Consider the following 27,196-nt stretch of genomic DNA (forward strand, 5'->3'; position numbering starts at 1 on the left):
GACACACTCCATTTAGAAACCTACTTAGGAGCAATATTCAGTATTCATTAGTGCCTTTCCTATAATCTATTTGCACATTTGAATTATATTTCCCATTTGATACATCAATGATTCAGTTTAACGTATACATACAATCTTGGTTATTTTTCCTCCTTTACTTAATGTGCTATGCAGAGTAATCTAGAAGAAAACAATAAAAGTCTTAAAGTACTTTTTTTGTTGGTTGTTTTCTTTGTTTAGGCATCTGGCATGTAAACGTGACTTTATTATTTTATCTAATATTAGCTATTAAAGTTTAGAGCATACACGATTTTTTCTTCCCCTATTTTCTCTAGTGAGAAAAGTTCTAACTCTACTGCTTTCCTCAAGTAGTAGAATAATATCCTTCTATGGGACAGAATAAGCAATGTTCAGAATATTTTTGTTGTTGAAAAACCATCTCAAACATTCAATAATTTGAAAATGCTATGCATTTACATCTAGTTTCATACTTAATATGTAGAAAAATTGTCTTACCTTAATTTGCTTGGCTGGGGTTGCTTCTTTGTCAGAACAAAGGACCTTTTCCTGGGCAGACTTTTCAAATTGCTCTTTTAAAAACTTAGTTGAAACCTTTGGAATTTCTTCATCCTCAGGTGTATCTATGACTACAAGTAGAAAAGAGCACCAAAGATATTATGTAACTAACAAACATGATATTTGAGAAGAAATTATGGTTCTATGGGAAACTTCTCACAATATAAGTTAAGTAAAAAGATTCAAGGTACATAGGTCATGAAATAGACAAAAAAGTAGTGGTGGTTATCTCTGAATGGGAAGTCATAAGTGATGAAACTGTTATTTATTTTAATTATATATATATATTTCTAAATTTTCTGCAAGCATGTTTTATATTTATGTTCAAGAAAAAAATGTAAAAGTTATAAACCAAGAAAAGGGCAGGAGAAGAACACAAAAGGAAGACCAACTTCCTTAAGAAAAACCAAAATACAGATATAGTCAAGTAACATTTCAGTAACAGTTGGCTTAAATCTTCCCTTTTAGCTCTTCAGGACAACAAAACTCCTCATTCCTCTTGTATAGGCAAGGCAAACAGTACACATTTTATGCAAACTTGCACAGATTTGTCTTTAGTTTAATCTCATATCTGTAGGTTGGAGAAGTGGCCTTAAACATGCTTAAATCTGTTATTAAAAGTAATACAATCTAGATAACATAGCTGTTCTCAAGGAACTTGATGAACATCAAGTTTTATTGTAGTTCCCTGAGGCAAAAAGCAATTCAGAGGTGGTTAGCTTATCACCTGGCTTTTAGGAGGAATACATCATAGGTTGATGAGCAATGAACTATTTTAGAAGCTTATTGCATCTATCACCACAGGTAGAACGTAATTATACACAGAAATACTACCCTGTTCCCTTTGGGATGATGAGTCACAGTTGTCAACTTTGCATAGTGAGAGGATTGTGCTTTGGAGGTCCTCCATTCAAACACAGACATATGAATAGAAGAAAGGAATATTTGGGTCCAATAATACCAGACTCTGACCTGTTTCTTGAACATATTGATGTAACTGGGAAGCTTGGTTTATTTCCTCAGTGTGCTTTTCAAGATGAGAGACCTGTGTTTAAAGAAAATTTTAAATAAATAATTATTTTAAAGAAGTCAATGATTTCAGTACTGTACATGTATTTATTATCTCACAGTGATTTTCATCCAAGATTTTAGTGCACATTGAAAGATGTTAAATACTTTTACCTCATATTTTACTGCATGGTCTCATGCTATAACAGAACATATATGGATTGGCACATAAAGTGGACTCATATATTTAGGGTGCTTGTTTCATTTTTTCAGACTGTCAACTCCAAAATGGGGAAGGAAACACTGATGTGAATTGATATTAAATACGTAAAGGACAAGTAAAGCAATTGCTTACAGTAAGGTAAAAAGTTCCACACAGTTCTGAAAACTGTTTGGAAAGTGATGTCTTTCTAAGTAGTTACCGTTTCTGTTCCAAGAACATCCATTTTGTGTGCTTTGGAAGCTTCGTGTTCATTTCTTCCCATTTCCTGGCTGCTTCTTGAAGTGTCAAGCTGACTGCTGCGGATTACCTCCTGAAAATGAATGAATGAATGAATGAATGGGTAAATGGATGCCTAAACATACCTTAAGAAAAGTCTGAAAATTTTAACTTTTTTTTATTAATGCAATTTCAGTGATAGAGGCATCTGAAAAAAAAAATTAGTTTGCATGACTGCTGTAACAAATTACCACAAACTTAGTGGCTTAAAATTACACAAACTTAGTATCTTACAGTTCTGCAGGTCAGAAGCCCTAAATGGGTCTCACTGGGTACTGGCAGATGTCAGAAGGTATGCATTCCTTTCTGTAGCTCTAGGGGAGAATCCTTTTGCAATTCAAGAGGGTACCCATTTTCCTTGGTTTATGGCCCCCTTCTCTATAAAGCTGAGAGTTTCTTACACTGCCATCTCTCTGATTCTCTCCTCTGAACTGCCCCCGCCCCCTTTCCACTTTAAGGGTCCTTGTAATAATTTGAATAATCCAGGATTATCTCCCTGTCAAAAAGTCAACTGATAGCAGCCCTAATTACACCTGACATCTTAACTATTCTTTGTCATGTAATTTAACATTTCCACAAGTTCTGGGGATTAGGACATAGATCTTTCAGAGCCGCCCATAGTAGGAAAAAAAAAAAAATACTAATGAAGCATCTTGTACCCAATATGAGAAATATACACCTCAAAAAGAAAATGCAAATTCTTGTTGAAAAATAAATATATTTTGTTGTTTATAAGCCAAATTTTCATGTTACAGAATGACATCTGGATTTCAAGTTGGCCATCTAGTTAGATGACACATCCGGAGTTCAATTGAAGAATGTAACCATTAAATATAAGCAGGATAAACAGACCACATTGTGCTAGTGTGTATCTCTCTCTCTTTACACATAGGCATACTTTTGATTTTGGTTAGCACAGATGACCCTGGCTGAACTGGAAGCTTAAAGGTCCTGTTAATTTTGTTGATCCAGTCCTGCTGTTCCTACAGAATGTGGTCTGACACAAGTATATAACTGTTGATTGATATGATGAAGCAGTTGACATACTGCTAAAAATCTTAGGACAGAAGACTCTCCAGGAACACATGTATATTAAGTCCTTTGAAGTTGGGAGTTTACTTTTATCTTGACATCTGCATGACTAACAAATACTGATTTTGAAAAAATTTGACTCAATAGGGAATAATCAAGTGAGCAAAGGTGGATTACTACTACTCAAACAGGAACACTAAAGTTTTGTTTATGTTTTACATGGAGTTGAATAGTTTTAAGCTATCAGATTAGTCTCCTTTAAACCAAGAATAAGTTTAAAATCAGCTCATGAGATCTTGACTTATGGGCTGTTTTTTGTTTGCTTGTTTTTGTTTTTGCTAGTGGACTTGTGTGGGTGGCTCTCCCTCCCTCCCCAGAGTATTTGGTATAAGGGTTAAAGTTATGATTAACCGGGCAGCAGTCAGGCATTTACAGAAAGTGCACCGGTGGGGTCCCTTGGCGTGTACCTGCGGGGATTGGGCCGAAATAGGCAGTTCAACGCTGTCTGCCACTCCTGCTCACCTCAGCCCTATCGTGCCTGCCACAGGCTCATGCTGCTGCAGCGACGCTCGCCAGCCATGAGCCCTGTGTCTGGTGCCCTTTGGTCAGCTGAATGGAGCTCCTGCTGTGGGAGCGCACTGACCACCAGGGGGCAACTCCTGCATGGAGCATCTGCCCCCTGGTGGTCAGTGTGCGTCACAGTGACCAGTTGTTTGGTTGTTCGGTTGCTTAGACTTTTATATATATAGATATATTTACTTGAGTAAAAACACTCCATCCTATCATCTTGAAATATATTTTCTTGTAAGAGATGACACATATACAGTACAAGTTTAGAGTTCTAAGTCTCTACTTCAGCACTTAGGTGCTATTGCTAAATAGAACTGTAATTGCTACATAAATTTGATATATTTGTTTCAATGCATCAATTTTACTGCCCCCTGGTTAATGTAACTTAAATAAAGTCTCTCTTAAAAATACTGCAAGATTTTGTTTCCATCATTTTGCAACTATTTTGTTTGGATTTTAAATCCGACTTTCATTCTTTCCAATTTGCAGGTATCTCTAGAGTACAGGATTAGGTAAAAGGATGAAACATTTTAATGCTCAGGAAGAAATAAAATTAATCAAATAAAATATAATAAAGAATTCTGACCAGAACACCATATAAATTCACCCAAAATAATTCATGAAATTGCTTCCTTAAATTAAATTCAAATGTAGACAAGGCTGCAAGAGACAAAATGCCATTTTTTGTCACAGGTAAACTAACCAGGAGTTAGAAATGGGGGATTAGTACTAACTCCCTCCTCCACTATGTATGTCCAACTCCTGGGTAAGTCACTAAATAACAGTTAAACTTGGTTTATTTATCCCATTCATCCATTAAATTAAAGAAAAACAGGTGACATATGTACTCTAATTTTGGAGCCTAAAGGAGAAAATGTGGCACAATTGCAAAACAATAGCATGATGTTCGCATAGCTCATACCCATCTGATATCAGCTCATGTATTAGCCAAGCACATTACAAACATCTATACGCTTCTTCTAAGGAGATTTCGACATACAGGAAAGAATTCACATTCTGCCTACCCCATCTTGTCATTGTTATTATCATTGTAGAAAAAGACTTTGTACATTTCTACCTCCCAAAATTGCAAACTCATTCTAGTATAATGAACAAGGAAAGAGAAGGACAGACTTTTTTTAAAAATGGTGACTCACTATTATTTTGACTCCTAGAAGTAAAGCCAATAGAAAAAAAAAATACGTGATGAAAGACTGGCAGAATAGTTAATAAAAACTGTCTCAATAGAGTGGAAAAACATTTTATATTCAATGCCAGTAATTAAGCAATTTTACCCATCACTAATCTCATTTTTAATAAAACTAGAGAGTTACGATATATTAATGTTATTCTCTTCTTTGTCAGACAGTAACAATAACAAAATGTGCTATTTATGTTAGCAAGAATGTCCATGGATTTAAGGTTTGAAGGAATAATCAGTTCTTTTATAAGTGATGAGCATAAAAATTTGTGATTGATATATTGTGTTTGTCTAGATTTTGATATATTCAAATTCTACCTTTTTCCCCCCTGAGTTTTCTCTATTTTTAAAAAACTTACTTTAAAAATTCACAGCATAACATTTTACATCCCTGGGGTTTGAGCTGAAGTTAAGGTTTTTCCACAACCACTTATACACTTTTAAAGTCTTGGCTCAAATATTATTTTTGCTTTGAAACCTTTCTTGACTTTTCTAGACAGACTTACCTATTTCAGCTTCTTTTTTTTTAAAAAAATTAATTTCAGAGAGGAAGGTGAGAGGGAGAGATAGAAACATCAATGATGACAGAGAATCATTGATCGGCTGCCTTCTGCACGCCCCCTACAGGGGATCAAGCCTGCAACCCAAGCTTGTGCTGTGACTAGGAATTGAACTGTGACCTCCTGGATCATAGGTCAACACTCAGCCACTGAACCACACCAGCTGGGCCTCCTTTTCTCTTTGTATTTCTGTACTTTCAGTATATATCTCTATCGCATTGCACGGTCATTATTTTCTAATCTCCTTTAACTTTACTCATGGATCCTCAAATCCCAATGTTTAGCTTCCTGGTAGATAGTAGGATTGAATGCATGGGCAAATAGTCACATTTTTTTTCCTAGGAGTAGGAAAATTTTATGATTTTATCAAAATCTAGTTTAAAAATTGAGATTCTAAAATGTTTCCACATAATCCTAGGATTTTATTTTTTGGTATTTCAAGTGACAATCTTTGAACATTACATAATTGGTAGATGGCGTTACTGAAACTAATGTGGATAACAATAACATGGCAATCACCTTACAAAGTGTAGTTAGAAAAAGGCCTCTTGATAAAATTGCAAGTAATCAGAGCATCTATGGAAAAATATGGGGAGTGCTGTGATGCTGTATTGAGGAGCTGGCATCACCAGAGGGAGGAGAAGCCTGGAGCAAGAAACCAAAGTATACACTAAGGCAACAATCACATACACAAAGGTAAAGAACCTTTCAAAACAGGACAGCACATTTTCAAAACAGTATTCGAGTGAATTGGGCAGAATTACTATTACATAAAAAATTAAGTTGAGATATTTATGGTGACAATGAAAAACAGTATTTAATCCTTATTTTCAATGTACACAAATAGGGACACTTAGATTGTTTCCATATCTTGGCTATTGTAAATAATGTTGCAATGAACATGTGGATGAATGATAGATATGTATTAATTGCCTTTTATTATTCACTTTTTTTTCTCTCTCCTCCTCCTCCTCCTCCTTCTCCTCATTCTTCTTCTCGAAGAAGACCCTTTAACATTTCTGGTAATAGTGGTTTGGTGATAATGAACTCCTTAAGCTTTATCTTGTCTGGGAAGTTCTTAATCTGTCCAATTCTAGATAGCTTTGCTGGGTAAAGTAATGTTGGTTGTAGGTTCTTGCTTTTCATTACTTTGAATATTTCATGCCAATCCCTTCTGGCCTGCAAAGTTATATATCTATCTATCATTTATCAGTCATTTGTTTATCTATCTCTGTATCTGCACAAAATAGAAAAATATATACACATATATTTAAGAGAATAAAAAGGCACAGTTAGCTGGAAATTTTCTTGAGACAATATTTATTATACCTATACAGTGGGGCCTTGACCTACGAGTTTAATTCTTTCCGAGACCGAGCTCGTTAAGGAGCTCATTAAGGAGCTCGTTAACTCAAATTACTCTATCAACTCAATGCAAAAAATTGGCCGAGAGACAGCTGGTATCTCAAAAAAATTGTTAGTCGGGACACTCGTAAGTCAAGGCCCCACTGTAGATGCATGAATTATGTAGGTTATTATATAAATCTATGAGAAAAGTATCATTATTCAATTAATTTCAACTTTTTCTTGACTCAAAACAATTATTCTTTGGTCATATTTAACCATAAAAAGCAAAACCTATCATTTGAAAAATACTTAATTTAAAAGTAGAAATATTTGACTTTGAAAAAGAGGTTTCTGAATAAACAGTGCCAGCTTTAACCCCTAGAATTCTGAATGTCCTCTTCTTTCCAAAAAGTGTTATTTATAGAGCCACATTCTAGTGTCAAAAATGCTGAAGATTCATAACAAGAGTATGTAGAAGTTCACTCTCAAAGGGCCATCAAACATATTAGTTATATGAGTAATATTTATTTTACAAACTAAAAAACAGGATGTATAAAAACATTCAATTTGCAGTAAAGGATGCCTTCCAGAAGTTTTATGTTGATGTATGTTACACAATATTTCAATCCAATATAGACATAAAGCATCTTAAAACCAAAGAAGCACTAGGATATAAATAAACATAAAAGAACAATGAAAGAGGATAACACTTAAGAGTATCAAGAAGCAGTGAAACTGCATAGAAAAAGCTTGCAAAATGACTGAAAATACTCTCAAGAAAAAGCAGAGGTAACATGTATCTTAATAGAGAAACATAATTATTATACCCTTCACTATTAACTCTCCATCACCAATATTCAATTGATTTTCAAGCCTTGCAAATTTCTATCTTTAATTATCTCTTGAGTCTATGACCTCTTTACTCTATACCTTCTGAACCATTTAAGTCCTCATAGATTTAATCTACTATTTCAGTGGTCTCCTAACATTTATTCTTCTGTCCAACCTTGACCCCCTTAATATCAATCCTATACAGCCATAAAAGTCTTTCTTACGTACATATCTATTCATATTATTCCCCTGTGTAATTTTCTTTAATGGTTCTTGATTGCCATAGAAAAAAGTAACAGTTCTTTAACATAGCATATAATATTCTCTATTAACTGGCCTTTGCCTACATCTCAAGCTTCATGCCTCAGTTATGCCTTGCCATATTCACAAATATATTATTCACAAATATAAAGGAACATATGTTGTTTCTTTAGCCTATAATGCAAATTCATGAAAATTATTTTCATTCTAAGCTGAAGCATTCTCTGCCCCCAGATGTCCTTTTTGACAATCCTTTATCTAAATTAAGTATATCACCACCTCTTGTGTTCCAACAAACTTCATTTATATTTTTCTCATCGAATCTCCTATATTGTAGTTGTGATTATTTGTTGTATGGCTGTCTCTGATAGAGTGAGCTCCTTGAGGACAAATTAATATCATACTCATCATTATATATTTTGTCCTTGACATATGGTGGATGCTTGATGATTATCAGCTGAATAAAAAAACGAAAACACACACTCCTGGTTAGGATCACATTTGCTCATTTTCTTAGAATGTTACTCAGACCTTCCCTGAGCCCATTTCTTGTACAAAAAAAAAAAAGTAATAATAATAGTACCTAGTTCAGAAGGCTATTGTGAGGAGGAAGTAAGTTAATATATGTGAAAATTTGTTTCAAGTGCTATTTTAATGTTTGCTTTCTTTATGTAACAAATACTCATTGCACACCTACTTTGTGTGAGCTATTTTCCCAGTTACTCTGTATACATACTAAACAAGGCCAAAAAAAAAAAAAAAAAAAGTGAATGAAAGTACATTGTCTGTGGCTATGTCAATGAATTTAACCATGAATTTTTCATTATAGAATTAAACCCAGAAACTAAAAAAGAAGCAGGTTCCAATACATCAACATTTCCCCCCACTAGGGAATTAATGGATTTGGGGTGTGTGTGTGTGTGTGTGTGTGTGTGTTATTCAGAGATAAATAAGCAAAGAGGTGCCTGTGCATTTTATAACTCTTCCCAATCCTCTGGTTCCTGGGACATGGAAATGCTTTACATGGCTGAAGAGTGGCTTTGTGATCACCTAATCCAGTTTTTCTATGGTTCATCTTTCATGAACTGATACCACACTTCACAGTGATTTAATCTACTGTTAGCTTTCAATTTCAAGCATCAGAGTCTGACTGATTTAAACAGGAAAGTTAATTTTGTAAAAATATGTTGGTCTGCTTGGGTGGGGAGTATAAATCATGGACACAGACAACAGTATGATGGTTACCAGGGGGAAGTGAGGTGCAGGGAGGATGAAGAGGGTCACAGGGGTCAAATATACGGTGATGAAAAGACGCTAAACTTTGGGTGGTGAACACATGATGAAATATACAGATGATCTATTATAAAATTGTACACCTGAAACTTATATAACCAATGTTTCCAATAAATTTAATTAAAAAATAAAATAGAATAGGGACAAGAAAGAAGGAGAGCCATTATTCTTAAGTAACTAAACATTGCAAAGAACTGCATAGTTACAAAATGTCTTTAAAGAATCTAAAAATGAATACGCATGTGCAGAAATTTTTACTATATATTAATTCTTAAAATATCACTGGATCTTTCATCATAATATCCTTTCATTATTATATCAGATAACTACACATTTTGCTTTCTTTTTTGAAGAGTTGGTGGTTCAGAGACACATCATTTCTAGAAATATAATATTGGTCATCAAGTGCAAAGATTCAACAAATAGAAAAATCAATCGCAGAAGTTAAAGTGGTCTCAAAATTGCAAAGAGGTTCTTACAAAAAGGATGAAGAATTATTTGCTTTAAGTAGTTGCTTAAATATTTTACATAAAAATATACATCAGCAAGTAATAAAAATTGAGCCATTCAACTCCTATAGATTTATAGAAATAAATCAGATGAAATTTAAGGACATACTCTTTGACCTGTACTGGATTTTGTCCCAACTAAGCTTACCAATACTAGTGCATTGTAAAGGACAGAACACTTACACACTTGCTGGGAACACATGACTAGAGCCCCAGTTTGTTCTATCAGGATGGGTCAGAGCAGATGAGATTCAAAAAGGCTTCGAAGGAATGATAGGTTTTTAACACTTATTTCAAGCAGTGTGGTCTATGAAATACTAAAAGATAAATTTGATCACATATCTCAAAATTATAAAAATAGATATTATAATGAGCATAGGTGCCAAATACAGCACTCATGATCATTTTATTTAAGTAATTTAACCTGCATTTTGTGCAAAATGCTATTGTCTGTCTCACCACTGTTTTTATAGGAGGAAATCAACATATTTGGGTTTGATTTTGATACAGAAAAATTAATTTTATATAATTCTCTCATCCATACATTCTCACACTCCATACTTCCCACAAATTATTGATTTCCCCCCCCCCTCTATTTTCTGTACCCAGACTTGATGCTATACTTTCTCATTATTATAATATCTATGTTGTTATGAAAGGCCTAGAAAAAATAAAGACAGAAAGGAAGGGAGTTGAAGACAAAAGGAAAACTTTTTTGAACCTCCAAACGAAAAAAACAACCAATAACATCAACAACGAAAAGCGATTTGGGGAAACTTTGCTGATATTTTTGGAATAGTGGTACAACTGTCTATGTTAGGCTCACAAACTGAACCCCAGCCTAAAGTGGACTTCATCAAAGTCTCTGAAAGCTCCCCCAAATATTTCTGAACACTGTGCAAATGATGATTTATAGTATTCAAGTTATTAAAATTTGTCCTCTGTACAAAAGAAATGAATTTAAAATGCCACAGTAGGATGATGTCTTTAGAAGGCTCTGGTATCTGCCCAAGGATGGGTTGAGTTGACTGAGGGGCATGGTCATCTCTGGAATTACAAATCTTGGCTCAGGTTTGAATTGTCATGTTCATTACTGCACATTAGAACCACCTGGAGAGATATAAAATCCCCTGCTCTCTGATTACATGCCAGAACTAGTGAATCAGAATTACCTGGGCTTTCTGGGGGAGTTCTGTGCATCACCAGAGTTAAGGCCCACCTCCCGAGGGCGTAGGTGACCAGAGCTCCCACTGATTCCATGTCCCAGCCTAACAGGGAGAGTGCTTTGATTCTGATTCCTTATCCAGTCAGGGGAGAGGTAGGCGGTGTCAGGGACTCTGAAAGATGTCCTGGTTCAGATCCAGAGTGATGTGGGAACCAGCAGACAGAGGCCTCATTGAAACCTACTACCACTACATTCCTGTGCCCCAACCCAGGGGACCCTGGGGCAGTGGCACATAGTAGGGGCTTTTTAAAGATTGTGGTTGCCTTTTCTAGACAGACCAGACTCATGCAAGCCTTAATGGACACAGGGGAACAATTAGTGTTTCATTGGGGCTTGTAGAGAAACCTCTCTTCCTTGCATCTTGAGAAGTACAAGTTGTCATGGAGTTTAGTTTGTGTTTTGCCTTTGTTTTTCTCATATTGGTACAAGCAGTACTACATGCAGTTAATTTATTTGACAACTTGAGCAACAAATTGTTCCCCAAATATAATTCTTTACTATTCGATTTCTGTACAAAGAAGGTACAGGATTCCACCCTGACCTACAGAACTACAGGAAGGTGGACGTGGGTAGGAAGAGAGGAGACACAGATAGAAAGAGCTGTAGGAGGTCACCAGCTGCAAAGTGGCCAGGCTGCAGTGGCTAGGACACAGGTGTGAAAAGCAGTAATAGAATGGGCAATGGTAAGCATAAAGTGATAGGTTTGAGTGCAAGAGTGGAGGCAAAATGAGTCTATTTATTAAACAGACATCTAGGAACCCACAGCAAGATTAGAGTTTGTATTTCCAATTCTTGTTGAATTTAAAAAACAACAACACCAGAGTTGCTAGTGTAAAGCATAGCTGGTCTGCTATATGGCACTATTAGGAACTGGGATGTTTTGGTTAATAGATATTACCAATCAACTGAATTCTGCTTGTGCAGCTATGACCTCAGGTGGATCATAGACCTTAATTGGTAGAGGCCATTGTTTTATTATTTGATTTATTTAGAAAAGAGTTGGTCTTCTGATTCTGAGCCAGCATGCAAAAGTTGATTTTATGTTCTTTTCATCACCAAAAACCACTTAGAAACAGGCACTGAGAGAGTGGTAGAAGGTAAATTGCTTAACGGGTCTGGACTTGGAAGGGAAAAGAGGTAAAAGATTTGTTGTTAGAGTTCTTATTTTTTAAAATATATTTTTACTAGAGGCCCAGTGCATGAATATGTGCATGGGTGGGGTCCCTCAGCCTGGCCAGTGATCGGGACTGATTGGGGGCCATCTCACCCAGTCCTGGGGAGGGACTGCTGGAGGTTGGCCAGCAGTGGGAGGTTGGCTATGGGAGCACACTGACCACCAGGGGACAGCTCCTGTGTTGAGGTCTGCCCCCTGGTGGTCAGTGCATGTCATAGCAACTGGTTGACCAGTCGTAACAGTTGCTTAGGCTTTTATATATATGGGTTGCTTTCATAGAGGAAGGGAGAGGGAGAGGGAGAGAGAAATATCAATGAGAGAGAATCATTGATCAGCTGGTTCCTGCATGCTCCACACTGAGGATTAAGCCCACAACCCAGGCATGTGCCCTGACCAGGAATCAAATCACAACCTCCTAGTTCATAGGTTGACTCTCAACTACTGAGCCACACTGATCAGGCAGAGTTTTAATTTTTAACAGAGTAAAACTATTATGTCTAATCTACCTATTAGCCTTACTTTGAGCCTTATGTCCTTTTGGTTTTGTGTTTCCTTGAGACCAAGGAAACATGCACAGGGAGCCTGCTCTGCTCACTCAGCCTGTGTAAGGTTCATGTGTCTGCCAGTCCGTCTGGAAAAAGTTCAGGATGACACCCTGGCCCATGCCCTAGGGAAAGAACAATTCCCCAGCAACCAGGGACCTTATTTCTTGGTATTTGTACATATTAACATTGCATGTTGACATATACTTGCTATATTTTATGAAGACAGTTGTAGGAATATATTTATCTTCGTGGTTTCAACTGCACAAACCAGAAAATGCCATGAGGTAAATTTTATCCCTCACAATTACTTTTCCTTCCCTGCCATTCATCAGCTAAAACATGCTGAGAAACCACAACCTTTGTAGAAACGGGAAAAAAATCAATACTCCCTCAACTCTTCCTCTTTTCCTCATTTATTCAAGCAGTGTAGTAGCCTTTTTTCTCCTGCCTGATTCAATCCATATATTAATTATATTATTTTCCTCTCAGTACATCTTGTCACAATACTGTGACTAAGGCAGTCTTCAAAGGAAAAACGATGTTATTCATTTGCTCCCACTTAAAAAACAAACTTTGATTCCTAATGGCATCCCAGGGCTGCAGCAAACCTGTGCACATTTTATGGCTATTCCTCTATTCGGAAAGGTCCCCTCATCTGGTCATTTCCTAGAGCTGAGGTTAAGCATTTTTTCCTCAAAAGAAGACCCGTTATGACAACTTTTAAACTATGTACTAAAGTTACTGATTACTCCAGAGCAACACATGCCCAAAGCATACACAGGAGTGTTAATTTTAAACTAATCTTTAATTACCCAATGAGCTCTTGGGAAATGATTGTTTCTCAAGGCCAAAGAACTGAAAAGAAAGCTAAGGTGTGAGGCACAGAACGATACTATCCTTCCTTGCCTTTTTACATAAACATAAAATGTTTATGAGTCATATTCTACCTTGAAAATAATTACCACTTGATAATGCTCTCCTGGCCATCGTGCAATACTACTGATGAACATAGCTGGTGTTTATTGAACAAGTCATATATGCCAGGAATTACAGTAAGAGTTTTCCAGGGGTTATCTCGTTTTATTCTTAAAACTTACCTGCTATTTCTTCATTGTTTTACAGAAGGGACTAGGTGGCTAACTCAAGTATTTTAACTTGAGATGTCTGACTCTGGAGCCAGCAGGCCTCACCATTACTCCAAATTGGCTCATTTTGAGTTAGATTAATTTAAATGGTAATAGTTATTTAAAATTGGTACACACAATTAAAAGACAACACAAGGCATGCTTGTGGTCACAACCTTACGTGTTGATAGAGATCTAGGTTCAGGATGAGGCTGTTCATAGCAATCTATGACCTTGAAAAATTATGCATTTGGCAGAAAGTTAAAGGCTGGTCTAAAGCACTTTTATGAGAAATGATTTGCAATGTGGACACTTAGCTGGTAAAAATTTGTTTGCTGGAAAATAATCATGGGTCACGGGTCCAAAACACATAGATGTCAGATTATATCTGTCACAAGCTGTCAAAAATGATTTCTAGAAACCTAAAATTCTCTAGGGATTGTTCCAAATACAAATAATCTTACAGAGTGCTAATGTTGACATTAGGATTTTTGCGACACAGATGTATGTGGAAAGAAACACACTGTCTTGCAGCTCCCCCCGGACCACATCAGACTTGGCAACAGGAAGTGAAGGTCAGGAATATTTCAGACTCTTGACATGGATTTGGTGCAACCATTTTCACATGAAAGCAATTACCTAAGCTCTGCATTGCACTGATTACTTCCAAAGATTTGGGGGCTCCATCTGTTCTTCTCTACTTAAGACACTTAAAAATAATAAAAAAGCAACTCCAGAAAAGAAGAGCCTTCTAGGACTTCACAATTCACAAGCAAAGAGCTGCTCAGTACTACATAAATATGGGGAAAGAAAATGAAGATGAAATTCGCAGGAAAAGATGAGCATCAAACCCTATGTGTGAGACTGTGGCACAAGGGATGAACATCTCAGTCTGCTCAGGGGTCCATGGTTTATTCTGGGGGGAATGGGAATGTTTGAAAATTAGATCGTGGGGACACTGCAACCCTGTAAATAGTCTCGTCATTGAATTGTAGGGTGAAATTGATGGTATGTAAAGCATATCTCAATAAAGCTGTTAAAAAAAAAAAGAAAAAGAGGAGGAATGTCTTTTTTTAAAAAAAGAAACCCTAGAATGGGCAAGTGAAAATGCACTCAGAAAAAAGACAATGGCTTTTCATGCCAATAACACATCTATTCTAATCTGCTCCAGCATATTTTAAGACACCCTTTTAAGAAAGAGGGGATGGATTATTCAGAATGCTCTTCCAAATTGAGCCTGTTTTAATACATGGATTAAAAACATCCCTCTTAAGTGGTCCTTTCCATTCTAGCATTAAGGGTAACAAATATTTTCGCTGGCATGGAATACTAAGAACTCCATCCTAAGGCAAGGCCAGAAACAATGCTGCTGAGATATTTCTAGCCTAAATACCAACTGGAGACCAACTGAGTGATTTATAACCCCTTAGCAGGGTTGGGTTTCATTCATAGATATTGGAGTCAGGAATGACTGTTTTGAAAAGCAGAATCTAAATGGGTGATGTTAAAAATGGTGGATATTATCCCAAGTTTGAAATGTCTGGCATAAATGAGTGTTCCTCTATCTTGTACCACATTATTTTTTCTATTTCAGAACTCCTTTTCAATAGTTATAAAAGAGTCTGATCAATCAGCAAACAAAAGGGATCTTTAACCTCAAAGATAGTTTAATTTTCAAAACTTGTTTAGTGCCTGGAGGGCGTGTCTTAGTGGTTGAGCGTAAACCTATGGAACAAAAAGGTCACGGTTCCATTAATGGTCAAGGGCACATGTCCAAGTTGCAGACTTGATCCCCAGTGGGGGGTGTGCAGGAGGCAGGCAATCAATGATTCTTTCTCATCACTGATGTTTCTCTCTCTCTCTCTCTCTCTCTCTCTCTCTCTCTCTCTCTCCCTTCTTCTCTGAAATCAATGAAAATATATTTTTAAAAAAACAACAACAAAAAAAACTTGTTTAGCCCCATTGCTAATTTCCCACACAAACTGTTACCAAATCATCAGCTAATTATCCTGAAACATCTGACTTCAATACATTAGGAAAAAAAGAAGCAGATTGGACTTAATTATTATACTTTATGAAATTATTACTAATGGTGACATTAAATATTTTCAGAAACCCAAAAGAAATGTTCTTTCTCTTAACTCTAATGAAACTTGATTTCCAAATTCATATTAATTTTATGTTGACAAAATAAAAATATATAAATTTTTGACTAAGGGCAGACTTAGTAGAGAGATAAATCTCAAGGACATTTAACAAGAAAAAAGTCTGGAAATACCCTTAGAACCAACAACAGCTTAGGTAAGACAGAAATAACTGTCTGTCCTGACCAGCAAGCATCTTGTCCTCAATCTCTGTTGATAAAGAAAGTAATTTTTAGAATGCATTTGATAGCTTTAAAAGTTTAACTTAATATCTAAGACAGAATTTTTCTACATTTTCCACTCTATTACTAAATTGAACATGTATTTCAAATTTCCAATAAGCATTATAAATTAAAGTTATTCATTTTCTAAAGTGCAGGTAACTTTTTTCTTTCTTTTTCCTACAGACTTTAGCATACAGCTCAATAAATTGTCTTCAATAGTTTGTTTTTACATATGTCCTCTTTATATTTTATTTATATTGCATTGCATTATGAATAGGTTTAGTCATTCCTCCTGGAATTATTGGGTATTATTAGCATGTCTAAATGTAGATAATGAAATTGAGAGGTCACTACAGGCCCAGAGTCATGCAGATTTGACTTCTAGTGCTTGGTTGGTTTTTTCCTACTCCCACACACAGTATTTCAGATTCATAGAATAGCATCTACGTCTTTTCATAATAAACTACATTTGCAAGGAGCTTATTGTGAAAGTGTATATAGTTTGTTGGTTGCCTTTGTTTTTACCTACTATTCACTTATTCCTTATTGATAACTGTATATGCTGAAAATTTAGGTAAACAGGTACAGAGGCCTAAGTCAACCAGCATCTCCGGCTATAGCAATTAGTGCTAACAGGGCTTGTGTGTTTCATTTAGAGCCAGTTAGATGGGTAAGGCCTTTTCCTGGGACTTCTGAAAAAGGATTCTTACGCTTTCTCTGCAAAAAAATTTTTTTACAACTATCTGGGGGCAACCTGGGTGAGAATGGGGGCAGTTCAGAGGAAGCGAGGCTGAGAGGTAGAAAAAAAGAAATACAATGAAGATAATACTTAACTTTTTTAAACAAACACTTGTGCAGTGCTTAAAATGGGCCAGGCACAATTTTAAGCACTTTACAAATATAACTAGTCATCCTCTTAACAAACCTATTGCGAAAGTACTATTATAACCTTGACTTTGACTTTATAATTGAGGAAATTGAGACACAGAGAAATTAGGAACACCCCTAATGTCACACATCTAATAGTGATGGAGCAGGAATTTGGACCCAAGTGATCTGACTTCAGTTTCTGTGCTTAGCCACCATGCTAGGCACAAGTTTTGAGCCCTTATATCAATGAAGGTTCTTACATACTTAAAAATGGGTTCTAAAAAAAGGAAGGAAAGAAAGAAATCCTTTATTTGTTGCATTTGGCATTTTTCCTGATATAAACATTCTCACTATGGCTAATTTCAAGCTGTTAACATGACATCATCTGGCTAACAAGATTCCTAAAAATTAAATCATCAAAGAGTTGACATAAGCCAGCTGCTCTGGTATACCACTGGAGTTTACAACAACCTCCCTTCCATGAGACTGCCTTTTGGTGAATCTATCAGTTGCTTTGGGTTTCAGCCACTCTGGGTTGGGTTTTCTGTCTTATAATATTAGAGTCCTCTCTGAATTCAAGTTTCATGGATAATGAAATACTTTCACAGAAATAGTCCTTTTGTTATTATATTAGAACTCTATAATAACCTCATGAATAAACAAATCACTCAACAGGTTTCACATCTTACTTAACAGAAACGGAGGCTTAAGTGGGTTATGAATTTGGTTTATGTGGTATTGGCCACAGAATTGCCAGACCCGGTGCAAAATGAAAGTATGGGGTCCCTTGTTAAGGAACTATTCAGAACTTCAAGAAGATGGAAGTAGAGCATTAAGCTAAATGCAGGGCCCTTCTAGGAATGGGGCTCTGTGCAAATGCCCAGCCATACACCCATGAAGGTACCCTGTGCCTGCCACTTAGCTGCTGACAGAGGTGGCCTGTGAACTCAGATCCACAAATCCCATAGCCCTTATACTCTACTGTAGTGCTTCCTGCAAAACAGAGGCTCTGCAAATGCATTGCCTACATTTCTATGTAGGAGTTGTTACTTAAATTATTAATGATATAGCTGTATTTTGTCTTGTTGACCAATTTCAAGTAAACACACACAATTGACTCACTTTTTTGTTGCAACAGCTATATATTAGATTACAACTATATCCTTTCTTAATTTCTTATTTACATTATGTTTCCTTTGGTAAAATTAAAAGAAATCTAACATAAATGTATTAAGCTGTCTAGATTGCATGTTTTTTAGTTTTTAGACAATGCCAGAAAAAGAAAACAAATACTCCTTCACATATCAGATTTTTAATTATTCTATCTGATATACTCTCCCCCACCAAACATACCGATTGCCTTATTTTTAAAACTTAGGAAATTCTAAATATTGTAGAGATTAAAAAAACAAAAGCCCCTTTTATCTCCTACTACAAAATTTCAGAAATACCCCGGTTACTTTCTTCCTTATGGAAAACACGGGCCTAAGTGCAGCTGTTTACAAAGCAATTCCTTATTTTCAAAGCACCAAGCTCAGTCTAATGAGTTTTATTACTTAGATTCTTACATTCAAATATCATTATACCCCATGATTATATTTAGTGACATATGATAATGAAAGAATGAAATGGGGAAATTCTTTTATATAAGGTATCATTATATAGTTTTACATAACATCTGGGTTCCACTGGCCAATTGTTGATGATTTTTAAAGAAAACAGAAAACTCACCGCAATAAAACAGCTAAATAATGCTTCAGATTTAATTTGTGCCAACAACAAGCAGATACTTTACTAGGAATTATAACCTAGAAGAAGAGGCTCAATATAAAAACTGTACTCAATGTTTCTATTTACCTGCTGACTAACCTAAGCTATTTAATTTTCATTTATGTTTGAAACATTATATGCTGAGAGGAAAAATATTCCAGCATGGTTCCCAAGAAATGTGGCAAAATTCTCCAAGACAGTATACTGGTACATTGATATGCTTTAAAAATGGTTTTCTAAAACATTTATGTTTTGTCATTTTTTGTTAATGAGGAATAAAAAGAAATGTACCACTAAAGGTGTGGGGTTAGTAGGAGCAGTGAAATGAGAGCATTTCAACCTAACTTGATTTTTCCATGAACTATAGCAGTATTACCTGCTCAGATCTGGTCTGATGCTGGTACTGCTGCTGAGAAAAGGTATTATAGGAAGAAGCAATTTTGTCCTTCTCAAATTGTTTCTTCACTCTGGCCAAACCACCAGGCACTGTGCACATGTCTGCTTCCTCCATCATCTAGGACCATTAAAAAAAAAAAAGGAAAATTCAGCTTTATATTTTTCTCTGGATAGGATTCTCAAGTTATTTAAAAAAATAGTTGACAATTAGGGGTGGGTGATCTAGGACATTAATATATGTAATTATTTCAGTATACCCTTACAGAAGCCCTTAGTAAAAATAATCTCTCCATGTTATTTTCTCATTTATCTGCTTTTTGATATAAGTTAGAAGAATATTAAAAATATTAAGTTAATTCTCCTTCAGATCTTGATGCCTGGAGATTAGAAGTATTAGAATGTATTTCTCTAATAATACATAGACAAGTAGAAATTAAAATACTAGATTCAATTTTAACCCAATAATATTGTCATTAAAATCCAACATGTTATAGGCAACACATTAAGAATATTAAAAACATTTGACTCACTCCAAAATGGATTTAAATCATTAAGGATGAACAAAATAACCTCGGAGTATAACTGAGGCAATAATATTAATGTCAGCAATAACAACTACTGAATACACAGTACACTGTGAGTTGCTATGTACTTAAAAATATCTTGTCATTTGATGCTTCTCCATTTTCTTTGAAATACGGATACTTATTACCTTGATTTTTAAATCAGGAAATTGAGGTTTGGAAAAGTAAGGCAGCTTGTAAATTCTCACAGCTCGGGTGTAAGTGTTGGAGCTGGAGTTGGAACTCACCTGGGGTCTGTCTTAATCACAGCTGTCTGTCTGAATCCTTGTTAGCCTTAAAGGACAGGCAGAAAAACAGCAGCTAACACCACCCCAGGACTCAGCTCCTAGGGTTGGTGTGTGAGGACAGGTGGGGTGGGGTGGGGTGGGGTGGGGGCTAAGATGATAAGGATTCTAGCTTGTCACTGGCATTGTACAGATGAGAGAATCTATTTCAACAGGCAATATTTGGAACAACTTGAAAAACACTGAGGAGCCTTGTCAGATTCTATGCCCCAGTGGGAAGTGCTATATAACTCAAGCACTCTCCCCAGCCCAGCAGGCACTCAAGCCCAGATGGGAAAGACAACTCTCAAGCAAACAGACCTCCTGCCAACCCCCCTCCTCCAGGTCTCCTTAGAACTGGGAGCAGACTGAGCAACACTTCAAACCACAGCAGGTCTCCTGAGGTCTGGCTCAGCCCTGACATAACCTTGGAAGCCTTGAGACATGGAAGTAACTGGATGCCCTGGATGCCGCTGAGCTGAGGTTTGCATGCCATGGACTGTGGACTCCTGTGGACCTGGGATCAGTACCCCAATACATATTCTCTCTCTCAAACAGATATCAAAAATACAACTACTGTCTTGGGGTTTCCCATATTCCAAAATATTGGAGACTAAATGGATACTCAAGATTATCTGAATTCTAGCAAATATTCAAGTGGTCACGTTATGAAGTTCACAACCTTTCCCCAGGCACATGGATTCTTAAATAGTTAAGAATATGCACTCTATGGAAAAAAAGGGATGATTGTACACTTATATGTACTAGACAGATATTCTATCAGATTCTGCAACAAATGTCAAATGTAAGTCCTGGTCAGTTACTGCCATTTGATACATGGTAAAGTCTGAGAAAGTATGGCGACCCTTTTGAAATTTGAGATAATGAAGGGGAAGGGTGAATTAAGGCTACTGTCTTTTTTTTCTTTTTTTAACCCCTACCATTTAATTTACATAAGTGGCCTTTCTCAATTGAGCATCTATAGAAGATACAGGGTGGGGCAAAAGTAGGTTTACAGTTGTGAGTACAAGAAACATAGAGTTTATGCTTATATTATTATGTATTAATTATTGTATTATTTATTTGTACTATAACTGTAAATCTACTTTTGCCATACCCTGTATATAAATATTAAATTATAGAAATTCAAGTAATTATTGTTAAGAAAAACCTTACTCTTGCCAACAAGTATAAACAATGTCCAAATCATAAGTAAGTTAATCTGGTAAACCCCAGCAATTATGCTAATAAATGGATACTTTCTAGTATGGGCATTTTCTCAAAAATATCAATTCCTATACCGAACAGGTTGCCTATCTTCTACCAAATAGATTAAAAAACAGATATAAAAAACAGATATGCCCATTCCTTTCCTCTAGCACTGTGCTTTGGAATAGAGCAAACTGTCCATGCAAAATGCAGACAGTTGATTATTTTTACTAATACCATCGCGATCCCTAACATCCCTGGTCCTGCTGCACTATAGCTGCTGTTACCCACCCAAGTGGGGCAAGTCCTTTAAGCTGTAGTTTAGCAGTGGTGATAAGCTTTCCTTGTTCAGCTCAGATTGTAAATGAAGATTTACATATGTAGATGGAGAACTTACTCAAGGGGCAGTCAGTAGCCTAAGCTAGCTCAGACTGAGATCCCCTCCCATGATTTTGCCTTGTTTAGCACCATGTACTAAACATCCCAACTAATCCATGTTCTTGTAAATGAGCACATAACTTAGATTGTTTTGAACCTTTTTATGTTTATCCTTATTCTAGGTTTCTTATTCTTGGAGTAGGAAATAAGACTCAGCATCTAATGGATATGCCAATAGTAAAGTTACCTTAATATGTTAATTTAAATACCTAACACGGAACCTACCTAACACTGTTAGTTTAATCATAATTTAAATACCCTACACCTAAATCTAGGTAAATATATTACATAATCACCAGTTTCCTTTACCAGAACTGTCCTTGGGTTCTAGAGCAAATTAGAAATACCATAATTTGTGGAGTGATTCTAATCCTAGTTCTGACACTTAAAACCTTGGACCAAAGTTCCTGAACCTCAGTTTTATTTCTCATAAACTGGGAATAACAATACATTTCTCAAAGATTTCTTGTGAGTGTTAAAAAGGATAAAGGAAATAAAATTACAGAGCACAGAATCTGGCACTTTAATTTGTTTCTTGAAAAATGTTACTTCCCCCGTCTCTTCTGGAGGCTGCTGCAGCCTGATGCCTCTTCAAGAGCATGACTTTCATTTAGGTTCAACCAAATGCCATCTGGCTGAGGCTAGGACAATGAGCAACCGATCATTGTCAGCTATCGCAACGTGATTGAAATATAATGGGTACAGTTTGGGACTGAATCGGTGACTTCCAGATTTTGCACATTTAATATTTGGATTATTTGTGCAGACAGAAATATAGTCACAAGCAGTTCCCATTATTAAAAAAAAACTGAACACACATTTGATGCAGCTGACCAATAAGGCAGATTTTTTTGTTGTTGTATGTTTTTTTTTCATTTCTTTAGATATTTACCAGGATTTCTCTGAGATACCAGTAATGTGTTCTTTATTTCCTCTCAAAATATTTACTTAGGGCCAAACCAAATAATAGGACAGTTGTTGGGCCAAAACTGCTTTCATGTATGAGAGGAGGCAGTTGAATGTAGTTGAAAGAGTACTGAAGTCAAGAAACTAGAGATTTAGCATGCCTTTGCCACAAATTACATGATCTCCATAAATCACTTTCCCTCAGTTTTCTTTTCTTTTTTTTTTGTAAATTGGCAGGAAAAGGAAGGATTATTTAATTTCTTATATGTAAATTATCTCCAGAATAGAATTACATTAAATTTTTTGTATTAAATTGTGATAATTTAGTTTCCTTATGTGCCCAATTTAAATATTCTCTTTTTTGCACATCATAAATACATATTATGCCCTACAGAAGTTTTTTATGGTTTTATGGTATATGATAAAAGATGGTTTACTAAATAGCCAGTCTTTAATTAGGTATTTTCAAAATCAGCTTGTTTCCCCCAAGAATCATTTCTCCAATTTAGAATGCTAATTTGTAGTGAAGTTCCTTAATGATCCAGCAGGGGGCGCTATCTAAGAAGACTTTTGGGAAGTGCTAGAGTGATACTATTTGTTTTGGAAGTGATCTAGGGACTTATGTCATTTCTTTACATTCATTCAAAATCTATTCTGCATCTAAAATGGATTTTTAATGACTATGTAAAAATTTAAATGTCATCTAGAATTGCAACATTGTTAATGAGTTTGGCAGTCAGCCTTGTCTCTAAATAATTTGCAAAACAGAATGTTAAGAATAGCTATTTTAGAATACTACCCTTTTGGGCTATTCTCACTCTCTTTCTCTTTTGGTTAAATGAATAATTTTACTAATTTGGTGATTATAATTATAAAATAATGTTTTTATACTCCATTAAGCTATAAAGCTGCTACTCATAAAATGACTCATCAAATCCTGTGGATCGAAGGCCACAGAATAAGGAACACAAATTCTTTTGAATATAATTTTATATTCAAAGTTATATTTGCCTCTAAAAATTGGTGGTCTTACTGAATCCTGCTGTTTCCTATAATCATAATTGGTTTAGCAGAGTGCCTACATTGCTAATTCCCTCATTTCTATGTTGATTAACCTATACCTAATGGATTTAGTACATACAGAGAAATGAGAAATGCAAAAGAAATTATACTGCCAGTGATTTTAAATGAACTATACATGAGACCAAAGAGGGAGGCATGCAGGCCTACATTATTAAAATTTGAAATTCATTCCCAACTTTCCTGAGGAGAATAGCTATAGGTTAAATGATAATGATGGCAATATGAACACATTTATACAGTGCCTTATGGCTTATACATAAATTATCTCTTTGACTCCTCCCTAAGACCCTCTGTGGTAGATGGTTATTCCCATTTTTCAGTTACGGAAACTGAAGCTCTGAGAGGAGTTAGGAGAGTAGCCCAAATCACACAGTTAACAAGTAGCAGGGCTGACGCTTCAATTTGGATCCTCTGAATTTGATTCGCACGATTTCTGTGCTTTTTCTACTTTATCCCTTTGTCCAATAGTATTCTTATATTGCAATAGAAGGAGGGTGTGTGAAGAGCAGACAACAAGCACATTGCCTAATACAAAACCAGCAGGAGCAGCTTACATTGGCGGAGAAGCTGTGGCGGTCACCCTTGGAAACAGCTGCTTGGTACCTCGCCATCCGTTCCTTCAATGGCACCACCTCCTGGAGGTCTGACACACCTTCAGTCCAGGCAGCGCTGTCTTCTGCAAATTCACGTGCAGGCTTATCAGGGCCAACAGTCACTGAAAGGAAATGCAGAATGTTCAGATACGTGTCAGGGTTTGCAAAGAAAATAGCATCACCTTCTGAACAGCGAGGGCATTTAAAATATCTGGTCATAAAACAGACTGCGACATTTCACAGTATTTTCGATGTTTCACTGTCACCTCTTTTCTTCAAGTGTCAAGCAAAGCTACCAGATGCCTGTATAGAAGCATAAGCTTATACAAACATGAAAAGAAAATGCTGTTCCCGCTCCTCCTCCTGCAACTATTCTGATGAGAAATATTTATTAAGACATACATAATGTTAATTATAAACATTTCTGAAGTACTATGTGTTGGATTTATGCTCAATGTTTTAAGAGCATTATATCATTTACTTCTCTAACAACCTCATAAAGTGGGTGCTATTATTTTCTAAAATTCATAGGTAAGAACACAGAGACTCAAAATAAAAAAAAAAAACATGGCTATGATCACACAACTAACAAGTGGCAGATTTGACAGTTGACCGTACTCTTTAGCAAGTCTAAAAATTGTTCTTTCCTTTTCTCACCACCCCTCAACCCTCAGGAAGATAGATTTAGCTAAAACATGTGAATGTGGACTTTGAGAATTATGGACTGTTTTTTCTTTTATTCATAGAGATGGCATATAAGAAACAACTAATAGTACTATTGGAAAAAGCCTGTTAGCCACCCATTTCAGAGAGACGATTTGCCCACTGAAGCCATCTGCCTGACAGAAACAGAGGGTAGTAGAAATCACGTACTTGGAAAAAGAGCAGAAGACTCATAGTTATTGGAAACAGACAGGTCTTAGAGGTCACACAGTCTCACCTGGTCTAACCAGCTCCTTTTACGCATAAGGAAATATGTCTCAGTGTCTCAAAGAAACACAAGGGCCCTGCATATGATTCTCCATGGTTATTTAGTTGTGTGTGCCAGAGCTGGTCTCAAAACTAGTTGTTCGTATATAATCTGGTGTTTTTTGTTATCACTGTGCTTGACAGTTTACTATTTATACTTAAAGAATATTGTAATTCTAAAATTATTTCAATCAGATCTTTGTGTGTGACCAATCAGTGTATAAAATGTATATGTATATTTATGTCTTTTCATCACTCATTCATGCCCTGCCTTTCACCTTAAGAATGACAGTTTCTGGGTCTCGTGGAGCAGAGCTCTTTGGTGTCCTTTGTTATTTGGATTGGTTTTATTTAATCACTAGAGGCCTGGTGCACAAAATTTGTGCACTGGGAGGAGGGGTTGTCTCTCAGCCCAGCCTGCACCCTCTCCAATCTGGGACATCCCTCTCACAATCTGGGATTGCTGGCTCCCAACCACTTGCCTGACTGCTAGCCTGATCACCCCCTAACCACTCTCCTGCCAGCCTACTGCTCCCCTGCTGACTCGATCGCCCCCAACTGCCCTTCCCTGCTGGCCTGGTCCCTCCCAACTGCCCTCCCCTGCAGGCCTGGTCACCCCCACCTGCCTTCCCCTGCCAACCTGGTTGCCCCTAACTGCCCTCCCCTGCTGGCCTGGTCTTCCCCATCTGCCCTCCCCTGTAGTCCTGGTCACCCCCACCTGTCCTCCCCTGCCAGCCTGGTCACCCCCAACTGCCCTCCCCTGTTGGCCTGATCACCCACAACTGCCCTCCCCTGCAGGCCATCTTTGGCGGCCATCTTTTGACCACATGGGGGCAGCCATCTTGTGCAAGGGTGTGAGGGTCAATTTGCATATATTACCTCTTTATTATATAGGATTGTGATGAAAGAACACAAGGTAACAGATAGCCAAGCTGTTTTCTCTACCTCCTCCTACAGTTTCCACATTAAACCATCTTATTTAATTGTTTGCATTTCTGTTAGTTTCTTTGAGCAGTTGAGAATGAATATGACCCAGAAAAAATAAAAATCACTTCTGTTTTGACTTCTTGATTATTTGATTTTCCATAGGGACTTCTTATTAAAATACATATTTTCTGTATTTTAATTAAAATTGTAAATATATTTTAGTTACCATGCTTTCTAAAAGAAACAAAAAATATAAAGGAATAAGGAGTTATATGAACCTTGTGATTGTACAAACTGATATGTTTACAAGTGTCAGTCATTTTTGAAGTTCACCTATCATCCAAAACCTCATTTCCACACAAAAATACACTCTTTGAATTGATTCTGATAAAAGAGACTCCCACAAACCACTGAAAGTTTTTCACATGCTGAAGAAATATATCTTCATTTCCCCCTGCATATTATCTGTCTGCACATATGAGTTTAGTTTGTATTCAACTGTACTCTTTTTACTTTGTTGTGAGTAATCACTCTATAGATTTTATTGAACAGGACTCCTTAAAGTTTTCCATGTTAAAATATAAATAAATTTTATTTTGTATATTATTCATAAAAAGATGTCATTCTTTTATTAACCTTAATAAAAGAAGTTTGTAATTGCTAAAATGTACAGTTAGTATTTACTTTTAAAATACCAAATTCTTACCTTTTTTTATTTTACTGAGAAATGTCCAAGGTTAATTGTCAGAAATTCAGTAGCCTACGTATTAAGAGATTTGGATTCCATGGCTTTGTGGCCTTTTCTTCTGATCAGTAAAGACACCCATCTTTCTCTCTCTCTCTCTCTCTCTCTCTCTCTCTCTCTCTCTCTCTCACCTTCTCTTTTTTCTATCTCTGACTTTCTTTTTCCACATTAGTAACTTTGCCTACTCAGAGTAGAAAACTTTTCTTGAGCTAACAATTTGTGTCCATATTGTTCCCTAACCTCTTAAGTGGATGTCTTATTGATTTCTTCATCTGAAAACCAGGGTGATGCTTCCTGCCCAGTGTTCTGTAATGCAGTGC

At 36.3% G+C, this 27,196-nt stretch overlaps 1 protein-coding gene across 2 annotated transcripts in view; it reads right to left on the minus strand.

Annotated features, from left to right (window-relative positions):
* Positions 1–27,196, minus strand: part of XIRP2 (xin actin binding repeat containing 2) — a 71,724-nt gene that overhangs the window by 23,520 nt on the left and 21,008 nt on the right. Inside the window, exons 1-5 of one of the 2 annotated variants that reach the window (XM_070422818.1) lie at positions 24,197–24,353; positions 19,140–19,277; positions 2,007–2,117; positions 1,549–1,621; positions 517–647 (exon numbers count right to left, since the gene is read on the minus strand). In XM_070422818.1, the coding sequence (XP_070278919.1) occupies positions 517–647; positions 1,549–1,621; positions 2,007–2,117; positions 19,140–19,277; positions 24,197–24,253 (510 nt within the window). In that variant the 5' untranslated portion in view covers positions 24,254–24,353. Of the gene's footprint in view, positions 1–516; positions 648–1,548; positions 1,622–2,006; positions 2,118–19,139; positions 19,278–24,196; positions 24,358–27,196 lie in introns of those variants that run through there. The other variant, XM_070422817.1, reaches the window with a different exon arrangement.

The sequence above is a fragment of the Myotis yumanensis genome, unplaced genomic scaffold (assembly GCF_028538775.1).
Source record: "Myotis yumanensis isolate MYYU_CA2020_CCGP unplaced genomic scaffold, mMyoYum1.0.hap1 SCAF_8, whole genome shotgun sequence".
In the NCBI taxonomy this organism is placed as follows: Eukaryota; Metazoa; Chordata; class Mammalia; order Chiroptera; family Vespertilionidae; genus Myotis; species Myotis yumanensis.